At 41.6% G+C, this 12,346-nt stretch overlaps 3 protein-coding genes across 3 annotated transcripts; 2 read left to right on the top strand and 1 right to left on the bottom strand.

Annotated features, from left to right (window-relative positions):
• On the top strand, positions 1-3,315 carry LOC126790940 (protein PTST homolog 2, chloroplastic). Its single transcript, XM_050517319.1, has 8 exons — positions 1-648; positions 981-1,152; positions 1,546-1,738; positions 1,826-2,073; positions 2,230-2,375; positions 2,464-2,611; positions 2,885-2,953; positions 3,033-3,315. Exons 1-8 carry the CDS (start codon positions 194-196, stop codon positions 3,126-3,128), a joined length of 1,527 nt encoding a protein of 508 aa, XP_050373276.1. The 5' UTR covers positions 1-193; the 3' UTR covers positions 3,129-3,315.
• A 71-nt stretch (positions 3,316-3,386) lies between these two features.
• Positions 3,387-7,258, bottom strand: LOC126790941 (ultraviolet-B receptor UVR8). Its single transcript, XM_050517320.1, is given in 10 exon segments — positions 3,387-3,800; positions 3,889-3,984; positions 4,176-4,259; positions 4,380-4,514; positions 4,754-4,921; positions 5,155-5,313; positions 5,515-5,692; positions 5,752-6,004; positions 6,480-6,739; positions 6,822-7,258. Coding segments are annotated over 10 exon segments (1,854 nt in total). The 5' UTR covers positions 7,158-7,258; the 3' UTR covers positions 3,387-3,615.
• A 1,185-nt stretch (positions 7,259-8,443) lies between these two features.
• LOC126791544 (uncharacterized) lies at positions 8,444-10,566 on the top strand. Its single transcript, XM_050518004.1, has 2 exons — positions 8,444-9,245; positions 9,826-10,566. The coding sequence occupies exons 1-2, from the start codon at positions 8,716-8,718 to the stop codon at positions 10,238-10,240; spliced, it is 945 nt and encodes a 314-aa protein (XP_050373961.1). The 5' UTR covers positions 8,444-8,715; the 3' UTR covers positions 10,241-10,566.
• The last annotated feature ends 1,780 nt before the right edge of the window (positions 10,567-12,346 follow it).

Genomic DNA, 12,346 nt, shown 5'->3' with positions numbered 1-12,346 from the left:
ACTCTGGAATCTTATACAAAATGAAAGGCGTAGGTAAACGGCAATCTGTAATTAAATACAACTCAAACAGAGGGTATCGCATTGAATGCACGCCACGCTTTCCCGTGCTTTTGTTCGTCCCTTCTTCTTCTACTACTTCTTATTCTCGCCTCACCAAACCTGCACACCAACTGTTCGACGAAATGCCTAAGCCATGCTCCCCTTCACAACAACAACAACCCACCTCCCTCTAGTCCCCTCCCCCTTCCCTCCCCTCCTCCTCCTCCGCCGCGCCGCCACCACCGCAATGAGGCCCCCGGCGAGCAGGGCTCCGGTTGCGGTGGGGCTGCGGAGGAGGACGGCGAGGAGGAGGTGTAGGGGTTCGGATTTGGAGGGGGATTTGGCGCTGGAAGCTGAGATTCTGGAGTTCATGGAGGGGTCGGAGAAGCCTGGGGCTTTTCCGAGCAGGAGGGAGCTGGTGGAGGCTGGGAGGTTGGATTTGGTTGAGGCTATTGTGAGGGAAGGTGGTTGGCTTTCGTTGGGTTGGAATTTGGAGGAGGAAGAAGAGATTGGGTTTAGGAGTTGGAATGATGGATATGAGAGCTGTGGTGGTGAGTTGAGGGTTTCTGATGATGATGAGTGTGCAGCCTCCTCGTCTGGTAGATCACTGTGAGGATTTCTTATCATGATGAAAACTTGTGTGTTTGTGTTTTGTTCTGTTTATCGCTTTTTCATATCGAAAATGTATGCCGAAATGAGAAATGTGTGTGCTAGGAAAGTTAGTACCGCTTTGAATAGTAAGCTTGTTATTAAGTAGTGCTGATTTAGATAAGTTGTGACTGTTGTTTTGGATGAGGGAAATCATTGTGTGACTGAGATGGGGAAAGTGTAAATGCATAGGACAAGAGGCTCGGTGGTCATTGATGCTACTGTTTTAACTGATTGAATTGGTATTTTTTTTTGTGGTGGTGTATTATCTGACCTGTTTTTTGTATGTGTAGAGAAGCTGCTGCAACAACTGAGGTTGATACTGGAATCGAGGGTATACTGAACCGGTTGGAGAAGCAAAGAAATTTGAGCCTTGGGTTTGTTTTGAAGGATAAGGAAGGCAGCACTGGCATTGGGAATAATGATAGCAAACATGACCGGCATCCTGACACTGCAGTTGATGCGGTAAGTTTGCTTTATTTCATCTTATAGTGTGTTATTTTAGGGGAAAAACACTGTGTGAAGCTCTTTAGTTTTATTGTGTATCCACCTTGATCGGATATATCCATCTACATGCCTATCAGTCTTGGGGTGATGTTAGATATTCAGAATTAGCATGCTCATGTAATCTAAGTTGAATCTGAAAAAAAATTATCCTATCAGCATATGCTAGTGAAACCAAGAGTATGTTTTGGTCTTGAATCAAGTTTTTATCACAGAATGAATCTTCAATCTGATGATAGCCAGTCATCTTAGCACTTGCATGAAATAGTTTCGTTTTAAGAATTTGATGTAATTGTTTGCTTTAAATGTAGAGATTCTAAAACATAATGTGTGATGCTTGTTACATTGTAAAAGACAGTTGGTGCAACAAGAAGTATGAGACCTGCATCATCAAACCCCAGTGAAGCCACCCTTAGTGATTCGGTAGGCAGGCTTAATCATAGCAGATCTCATTTAGATGCTGATGTTCATACAAATTCAATAAAGCCTGAAATGTGGAGAACTTGGAGCACGCAAAGGGCTGGATCCTCAGCTCTGGAATTTGAAGGTCCTGTAGTTTTACTTGTTTTCTTATTGTTGCATCTTTTTGGTTTATTAGTTTCGTTCAAGTGACCGTTAGCTTTTGATATTACAGCTGGTGAAGTTTCTTATGATAAGATGGGAGGATCAAAGGGAGTTTTGCAAGATGAAAAACTTCAATTGAAAGAGGGTGCTAAGGAATCAAATAGAAGGAATGATCTAGATTCTCATGATGAAGTGATCAATTACAAACAAGTACAAAGCCGCATGCAGCAACTTGAATCTGAGCTCTCCTCTGTACTTCATTCATTGAGGTTGAAAACTAGTAACATTACACCAAAAGAGATGGGAACGAATACTCATGTATGTGCATAACATCCCTGTGATTAATGAATCATGTTTCAGTTCAGATTTTTGACAATGCCTACATTTTTAGTTCACGTGTATGGGCCTGTTGCATTCACAATTCATCATGTCCTTAAACGCTTTCTCTTAAACCCACTTCTTTTTTGTCACCAGGGTCATGAAAGCTCCTCTGATGACTCGCGGAAGCTCTTTGATGCTTGGGAGTTTCAAGAAAATGAAATAATGCATGCTCAGAACAAATTGCGTTCAACACGTGCAAAGCTAGCTGTTCTAGAAGGAAAGATGGCGATGGCAATAATGTATGCAGAGTTTCTTTTTATGTTGAAAACAACAGTATAAGTCAGTTATTTCTTGCTTTAACACTTGCATCTTTCCTATTTATACTAGTGATGTGCAAAAAAAAGTGGAGGAGAAACAGAAGAGGGTCAATGATGCTCGTAGAGCCTTACGGCTGCTCCGAACTGCTTTAATTGTTTGGACAAGTTCAGCCTCAGAAGTGCTATTAGCAGGGTCATATGATGGTTGGGCTACCCAGGTATAATCTCTTCTTCAATTGATCATTTAGCTCGTGTTAGATTTGCTTTCTGGGAGGATTGCATGTATCTAAGAAATCTGATATACTTTAGCAGAGCTAGATAGGCTTTAAATAGATTAATTTTATTTTCTTCTTTGTGTTTTTGCCTTCATTTTGGAAGGGTATTACACTTTTAAGCCTTAATTACTTAGTATTAGGATCTCAATAATTTGTGGCAGTACTCTGTTACTGGCTCCATTGTAGCAAATGTTATCCGTGGTGATTGCTTTGCAGAGAAAGATGGAGAGGTCCAGTACAGGAATCTTTTCTGCGAGCCTTAAGTTGTATCCGGGTAGATATGAGGTAGATCAGTAGTGTTATTTGGTCATGCTTTTATGGCTATATGAGTAAAGAATGTGACCAGTTTCACCTTGCCTTGCAGATCAAATTCATTGTTGATGGCGAATGGCGAATTGATCCTCTACGCCCTATTGTTCGCAACAATGGATACAAAAACAATAGACTGATTATAACATAGCCATCCAATAGAAGAACTTTTCTTTAACGTAGGGGAGTGGCCGAGTAGGTAGTAGTTAAAAACCCTAGTGATTCTTGTGTAAGAAGTCAGATCTAACAGAGCATTGAATTCATGTAACACCCTGATTCTTGGATGGTGATCATTCAACCTCAACTACGATGGTTATCCAGCTGTCTTAATTCTAGTTTGTTTTTTTATCTTCTGAGAACATTACTTGAAAATTGATGCAACTTTCGGAATACAGATGGATATGAGTGCTGTAGAACCAAAGTTTGTATGAGATTAATGATCTGTTGCCAAAACAATACAACACTGTTACAGATATATTAACACTAAGAACCTGAACACACTATGGAACACAATTCTATTCCTGAAGTTGCATGACTCTTAATCTCTTCTTTTAGTTATTGTTGACCATGTGAAAGAATCAGTTGAAAATGGTGGCCGGAGGTCAAATGGGAAGGGAGCATAACAGTAAGTGCAGTAATCAAGGAAGTTGTGGTGTTCTTACAGCCATTGTGAATCCACTGCCACAGTAAATCTTGATTGCAGCAGTTTCATTCTGAGATTTGCGTCCGAGACTCACTTCTCGGGGACTGGTTTGATTATGAGTATTTCCCAAGCCAAGCTGACCGTGTTCGCCCCAGCCCCATGTCTTCATTACTCCATCAACTGCCATCACAATGATACATAATAAAGAATCAGACAACATCCAAGTATCAATTACAAAAGCTTAGTAATAGGGATAATAAACATCCACCTGTTACAATAGCAGAGTGCTCAGCTCCGGCTGCAATGTCCATGCTCCTAGTCCCTTCAAGACCAGGGACTTTTTCCAGAATAGCTTCTCCTGAATCTGCACAAAGAATCACACAGTTAACTAAGACCAGTAGTAATTTGAGTACAACGATTAACTGTGGTTGTCTCGATTTTAGGGGGCCATCAGAGTAGTGAAGCCATTTTTTAAGGGTAGTGAAACCAGTTATGATCAGTTAAAAGGAATAAAATTGTCTGTCTGGCTTGCAAACATCAAATCAAATGTATTACCTGCTAAGAGCCTGGCTGGATTCATGTTGTCAGTATTACCAAGGATTCCATGGTGAGTTCCACCGAGCATGAAGACTTCTCCACCTGTTTAAGATAATATGAGTCTGGCTAATCATAAAACAACATGGCTTATTGGAGAAATAGAAGTATGAAATATAAAAAAAAAACAAATGAACTAACAGAGCTGTTGAGAATAATAAATACCAGCAGTTAATAATAAAGCATGATTCCATCCAACAGAAACTTTGGTAAACCTTAACGATGTAGGTAAAGACTGTGGGGAGTGAGTACTTGAACTGCCACCAAACCCTTTCCCCCAAGTATACAAATGCCCGTGAGCTGTTACAACGGGTAAAAAGCGGATCTCAGAGAATAAGCTAAACTGATTATCAATACTAATGTTAGAAGGGTTTTATGCTACGTTTTATGGAATATCAGCATCTGTATTCCCTTCAACTGTTCAAGGTGAAGATGAAGTTCTCACTGTAATTCTTTTAGCTGTTCACATCGATTGGATCGATTTACAGATATGGATGAAAATATAAATGACAGAAAAAGAGAAAATTTGCTGGAGTCACCAGATAATGCTGCACTCTGATCTCCATTTGCCATAACGCTAATAACTTTTGCACCTTCAAATCCATCAATTTGTTCAGGAACACTAATTGACTTGATCTTGTCCTTGGAGATACCGAGTTGGCCACGCTTCCCGGAGCCAAACCCATAAACTTCATCTCCAGAATCACCTACAATGCATACACATCATGATCATGTGGAAGCTAAGGGGATGAGAATGAAGCAATGCATCAAGAAACGAAAACTAAGAAACTATAGAGAAGAAATGGAATGACTTCATCTTGAAATACAAGAATAAATAGCTTTAAGAATGTCATGGAGCACAAACATCCAAATACAACAGCATCACTTCATTACAACATTGTGTCTGCCTGAAACTATATGTGATCAGACTTGTAATTACCTTTCAACAAAACAAGTGAATGGCGCATACCACAGACTATCTGCTCAACACTACGATTATCAAAGAAAGAGACTATGACAGGACTGCAATGCGAAATGTAATCACCATGCCCGAGCTGACCAAACGTGCCATCTCCACATGTGAAAACATACCCCGCATCTGAAAACAAAAGCCAAAATCCCAAAATAAATTGCACAACCATACTGCAAAGTTCCCTTTTAGCTAAACACACCACAACCAGATTCAAGACAGTGCCAGAGCAATCAAAAGCAGAAAACTTTGAGGCTTTGAGCATAACCAAATTATAGATTCAGTCAACATTCTCTAGCAAAGGGTCTAATGTAAACTTCCTGAACATACCTGAAACAAAACCTGAGTGATTCCATCCAGCAGAAGCATGAGTAATGAAGTAGGTGTCCAAAGACATCACAAGCTTAGGATGTAGGCTATTGACCATCTCAGAATGACCAAGCTGACCAGAAGTGCCTCTTCCCCAAGTCAGCACCTTCCCACCTTCAAATAAAACCAGTTATATATTCTGTCCCTAACAAACTAAATTCATGATTCAGAGTCAGATTAGATGAAAGAGAGCAAGACACCTGAGGTTAAGGCAAGAACGTGAGCGCCGCCGCAGGCGAGGCGACAGATGGGTCCCACGGCGGCGAGAGAAGGTACAGAAAGCAACTGAGGGAGCAGCTCATCCTGTAGCCTCCCCGTGCCCAACTGCCCGTCCGTTCCTGCCCCCCAACTCCATACTTGTTCGTGCTCTTCTTCTTCTTCCTTCTGTAATCTTCTTTCTTCATTCTCTTCCATTACTCTCGGATGCCCTCTCCTTCTTTTCCAACGCTCACTCTCGCTTTTTGTACTTGTGTTCGACTGCTCATATTTTTGGGCTCTAACCCAATAATTGTGGGCTTCGACAACAAGTTTATGATCACATTCAATCACACAAGGATGTCTGGAACTAGAAAGAGTGAAAGACTGCAATCTCAATTCAGCTTGGTTCAGTTCCATTGTTGTTCCTAAACCTCCATTTCAGATTCAGAGCTTTTAGCATTTGGTGTTGGTATCAAACCACAGATATGTATGTCACAAGAGAGCAATCTCATTCACAAATCACAACTGCATTACTTGAAGTAAACTAGGTACAGTAGATCCACAACAAAGGGCTCTTTGATTCACTAGAAAATAACACAAAGCTCAAAAACCAAAACTAGAAGCAAGTTTCGTCTCTCAGTTCCTATCTTTATACCCAAGTCCCAAAACCCCATAACATGTTACAAATCCCAAATCGTCCAAACACTAAAAACCCAACACGAAGTTACAGAATGTCATCATAAGCCACAATCTCCCTTGCTCTGGAAGGCACCTCCAATACTGACGACTCAGAAATCTCATCAGCTCCTCTCGGGTTCACTATAGCCGAAGCAAGCTTGTTCCCTCTGCCATGACTCCTCAGAGGCATCCCGGCCCTCAAAAGCTTCGACGACGACGACGCCTCATTGCTCTTCTCCCTATTAGCCTCATCACCCGCAACTCCTTTCCTCCACTGTGCCAGAGGGTCTGTCGCCCACAGCACTTGTAACTGTAAATTTGACAAAACTTTTAGCCACCAAAATATCACTTTAAGACTCGAAAAGATGTAATTTCGGTAACGAAGAATTAACCTTTTTGGAGTGGAGGGTAATGCCGAAGGAGGAGTCGAGGGCGGCGTCCACGGCGGCTTGGGCGGCGTCGGCGGTGCGGAAGGCCACTTGGCCGACAGAGTCGCGGTCAATGCGGATGCGAGAGATGGGGCCGTAGATCTCGAAGCGGGACTTGAGGTCGAGGACGGAGGAGTCCGGGGGGAGGCCGAGTACGACGAGAGCGGGAGGTGGCGGCGGCTTGAAGGTGGGTTTGTCGAGCTCGGGTTCTTCTACGGCGTGAGGGGGGAGAGGACGACGGCGTTTTGGTGCGGAGGCGCGGCGGGAGGAGAAGTAGGCTTTATCTCTCTTGCGGTTCATCGGGTTTTGTTGGGTTTAAGGGAGGAGATTGGGAGAGAAACAAAGGAGTTGAGTTTCAGTTCCCGGGTTTTTGGTCGGAGAGACTTTCGAGTTTGACTGATGCTAGCCTCCTGGTTTTGGTGTGCTATTGGTGGCAAACTGTATATTTTGTGTTTCACTAAGGGGTATAACTGTCTTTTATTTTCTTTATTATTGGCTTTGGACTATAACCTGAACATTAGGTAAAATGCAAATACAAAGGTTTGTTTTCCAATAATTTCTGAAGGAGCTTATCGTATTCTCATGAAGCGATAAATAAAAAAGAAAGGAACTCTTGGTTGTATCAGGAATAAAATTTGGAGTTCGGTATTGTAACGATCGGAGGATTTTGGCCGTCCTAGCTTGAATTTGGCCATTTTTAGGACGAGCTTCACGTTTCCATCGCCGCAAACAGCTGACGCTTCAATACTCGTCAGATAAGTGCCTAATATGTCTGGAAAATCACCGGAGAAGATCAAGTAGGTTGCAAAAGACAATTTTACCCCTAATCGTTTTCTCATTCGGACCGTTTTGTACCTCCTCTGTCATTACTATTTACTACCTCGACTAGGTAAATTCCAACACCAAAGTTGTTTTTGATGAAGATTTCCAAGACCCAAGTTGATTCACACGATTTGGAATTTGTTCTAATGTATAAACCTTAAAAAAGTAGTTTACTTAAATCTAAAACATGGTTCTCTCCATGTCTTTTAAATTTTAACGGCATCAATGAAGAGAGTCTGATATTTTAACTATGTATCGGAAATAGTACAATTAGATCCACCAAATAATCTCTACCTTTAATTTCGTCATATTCTAAGTTTGGGTCTCTAACTATACTTTTAAGTTTTATGAATTCTCGTATGGCATCACTGCATAGCTCTAACCGAATGGTCGGACATACAATTCTTAAGTACATTGATTACAATTTTTAGAGTAAGTTTGAAAAGAGCTTATAGTGTCAAAATGCCTTTGTTTTGAAGGATAGAGCAAGTTTCTTTCAGGTAGTTGTAGTTGTAGAACATAAGTAATCTGCGTCAACCAGAATCTTCAATCTCGAGTCTCTAACTCAACAATGAACATGACAGAATAGCAAACATTTAGAGGCTGATGCAACCTCAGCAAATCTGAGACTCAATTCACATAGCCGGCAGTGCAAGTAAAACTGTAAAAGAATCTTAAATAGAAACTGGGCAATTACCCGGGTAACTATTTCATTGTAGCCTCAACGCCTCATCTCAAACCAGCCAAAACCTCGGTTTGTTCTCCCTCCCTACTTGGTTTTCGTCGCTCCCTCTTCCTCATCATCTTCTTCACCTTACCCATCCGACCAGAACTCAAACAAAAACCAAACCTTGGAACCAAACACTTTTGGACACAGTAAACATTTCTCCGTAATTTCCTTTCCCCCTAAACCCTTCCCATAAATCCTCAACTCTAAACCCACCACATGTCAATCACCTACCGAATTCAGCTTCACAGGAACTGAACTCAAAGCCAACAACTCAAAGCCATCGTTTCTACATCTCCCACTTCAGCAATGGCTGTAGCTCTATCAGCCTCAGCATCTCCATTAACATCAAAGTTAGTTCCAGCCAAAACCCTCTTCACATTTCCACCAAAACACTCCCACCCTCTCACTCCCCAAGCCAAACCACCCCTATTCAATTCTAATGGACTCACAGAGCTTCAATCTTTACGACCAGTAGCCCCTAGTCTCAAAGCTTCTCCTCCTGGAGTTTCATCTCATGGGTTTGAGGAAGATGAGGTGTTGTCAATTTTCGAGGAGAAACCGGTCAAGTTTGGGCTTTGGGTGTTGTTTTGGGCCTCTGTTTCACTTGCTTGGTTTGCGGCTTCCGGGGATGCCAATGCTGCTGCTGCTGCTGATTCGATCAGAGCTTCTTCTTTTGGTGTGAAGATTGCGAATGCGCTTCGGGGTTTGGGCTGGCCTGATGAGGCTGTGGTGTTTGCATTGGCTACGCTTCCGGTGATTGAGCTTCGTGGGGCTATTCCTGTTGGCTATTGGCTGCAACTCAAGCCTGTTATGCTTACTGTTCTGGCTGTTCTTGGGTTAGTACTCAATCTTTTTTATACTTTTGTATCGCCGATGTGCTTAAGCAGTTTGCTTTTAGTGATTTAGTTGCTGGTTTTTGATAAATTTTGAGTATTTAACTATTTATAGTGATATTGGAGCCATAGTATTGAGAGATCATTGCTTAGACTGTGTGTTTGGATCATAGCTACAATGTTTAGTTTCTTATATAGTGTCCAGAGCTATAATGCTTATATTGATTCATTTCGGTTAGAGATGCAATGGCTTCTTCATGTTGGACTGTGGTTCTTGTACTTTGTGCGTAAAATTAGAGCTATAATGCTTATATTGATTCGTATTCTTTTTTGTATCTGTTTGGTAAGCACACTTATCCTATAATCAATGGCAGCTAAAGTTTTGAATCATATATAATCAACATTGTCCTAATACGTTTTTCTCATTGAGAAGCATGTGTGCTTCAGGTTTCAGTGTTTTACCTTGTTAAAGTATTCGTGACTTTGCTGTGTGCCCAAGCCGTTATTTACTGCTGAATCGGGGAGGGAAATTGTAATTTTGTTGCCATTGAGATTATTAATGTTTGAGCTATATAATCTGCAGGAACATGGTTCCTGTGCCGATCATCATACTTTACTTGAAGAAAATTGCAACTTTCCTTGCTGGAAAGAATGAGGCTACATCTCGGTTGCTTGACTTATTGTTTGTGAAGGCTAAAAAGAAAGCTGGCCCTGTAGAGGAGTTCCAATGGCTTGGTCTGATGTTGTTTGTAGCTGTCCCTTTCCCGGGAACAGGAGCATGGACAGGAGCTATTATAGCATCTATTCTTGATATGCCATTTTGGTCAGCAGTGTCCGCAAATTTCTTTGGTGTTGTATTGGCTGGGCTTCTAGTAAATTTGCTGGTGAACCTTGGTCTCAAATATGCTGTTGTCACTGGTATTGTACTCTTCTTTATTTCTACATTCATGTGGAGCATCCTTAGAAATCTTAAGAAGTCCTTAAGCTCATCAACTTGACATGACATTGGAAATTTTGAAGTAATCCTATCTGTCTCGTGGGTTTCCCTGGTGACTCTGAATGTTTAGACTGTCATGCATTCTCCATTGACTCATCGCATGTTTTTGAGTTTTTCTTTGTCACTGCATAATTGGAATCACTACACATGCCATTGAGATCTATAAATGTTTTCCGATACTGGCATACATGCTGTAGAAGATCTATGAATGTTTTGTGATACCATAAACAGAGATGGAGTAATATGAGAGTCACGAGATGCATCTTTCTCTCAAACAAGTTATTCCTACCTAGCTGGATATAGGTTACTGTAGCTTGAGTGTGACTAAACAATTCAAGGTCATTTGTCTTCTTTCTTTTAGTCTCGAATTGTTAGAGGCGATCCACCAGGTTATTTGCCCAAAAACCTGTTGATGAAGCAGGTTTTTGATAGTCTCATAACTACTTCTGATGTTTCCAAATATGATATGTGCATTCATGATTCATCGAATGAAAGTAAATCCTATATGTTCAGTATTGCATGTGGTGTATTCTCGCATGCCTTCTTAAGTTTCTAGTTCTCACTTGTTGAACTTCATCATGCATCTGTTTATGCTACTTACAATACTTACAAAACAACCATAAGATTAGTGGAAATGCAAGTGAGAATCCATGAATGTTCAGTATTGCTTGTGGTCAATATTTGCTTGTGTTCTTAAGTTCCTGTCTCTCACTTGATGAAACTGATGTTTGATCTGTTTATGCTAGTTACAAAACAATTGCATGATGCATCTGATATGTTCAGTATTCTTTGGAGCTCTTTATTCCCTCGCCTTACTATGTTTCTGCTGATCAATTGGTGAATCACATCTGTTTAAACTACTATTGAACTATCGACTGATAGCATGATGCTACCAAACAATATATCAATACATATTGCTCTCCCATCTGTTTCGTTGTTTGGAACTGTTTCTTAAGCACTGCTGCATTAGTAAAGAGTTCTGAACATAAAAGATATCTATTTGGAAAATGGAGTGACACAATTCAGCTGCACCTTTGAAGGCCATGAGATAGTGCAGCTATATCAGTAGATCCTCTCTGGTTCACCTGAGTTGTGATATTACTGAACCCCCATTTCAGTAGTAGTTAGGGTTTAGGAGTCTGAGTTGGACTGGGAAACACTCGAAGCCCACTTCATTCACACAGCTACAGATAATTCCCCAATCCATCTGTCCTGATCAAAGAGTCAAAGGTAGAAGGCGAACACCCCTCATCAGACGCCATTGATGAATGAACCTCCTGACAACAAGGAGTGGCAGGCACGTGGGTATACGGCCCCACGAAAGAGACTGCACACGTGCGACATCAGCCATAGAGGGGGGGCTGTGGATGGACACGCCCTGACAGCCCATTTCAGACTTCCCCTCGGGGGCCCAATTTGATGTAACCCACCCGCCCACATTTACATTCTTATCCTCAAGGGTCACTGTATACACAACACTAGGTGAAAGCGACAGCCACAGAACCCTAGTCCCCCCCCCCAAGCTTTGCTTTCAGAACCACCACGGACGCTTTGCCACGTTGCCCGGGCTGTCTCCGTCATTGGGCCCGAATGTGGGCCTGGCCTACTTACTTTGGACACGTACACGGTGGTATTAGGGTCGTGTGTCTTCTGCTAGCTCCGGACAGTGTTAAATTGTCTGTCTCAGAGTTGGGACCGTCGGTCGTGAAATATCTTCAAAGTTGTGAAGGCCAATGGAAAATGGCAATGGCAACAAAATACGTCCACTTCTCCTTTGTACATTTCTTTACAGAAATCCTCTTTCTCTTGTCCTTGATTCAAAGTCGGGTCTTACAAATCCCACATGGCACACACTATCCCTCATTCCATTGTGTTTGACTGTTTGTTATGGTGTGATGACCCTATTATCCTCCCCTCCGAAAGCTTAAGTCGTCCGTGGAACTCGCTAGATGCACAGAGACATTACGATTGAATAAAATTGTAACATCTTATATGCTCAAAATATCGGTATTCTGACGTATTAGTAATATAATGATTTTTAACTGTCATTTAAAATAAAAATTTAATAGTACCAACATAGCCCGGATAATCAAAACTCCAAGCATGA

The sequence above is a fragment of the Argentina anserina genome, chromosome 4, assembly GCF_933775445.1.
Source record: "Argentina anserina chromosome 4, drPotAnse1.1, whole genome shotgun sequence".
In the NCBI taxonomy this organism is placed as follows: Eukaryota; Viridiplantae; Streptophyta; class Magnoliopsida; order Rosales; family Rosaceae; genus Argentina; species Argentina anserina.
This window is presented reverse-complemented; position numbering and strand designations above follow the sequence as displayed.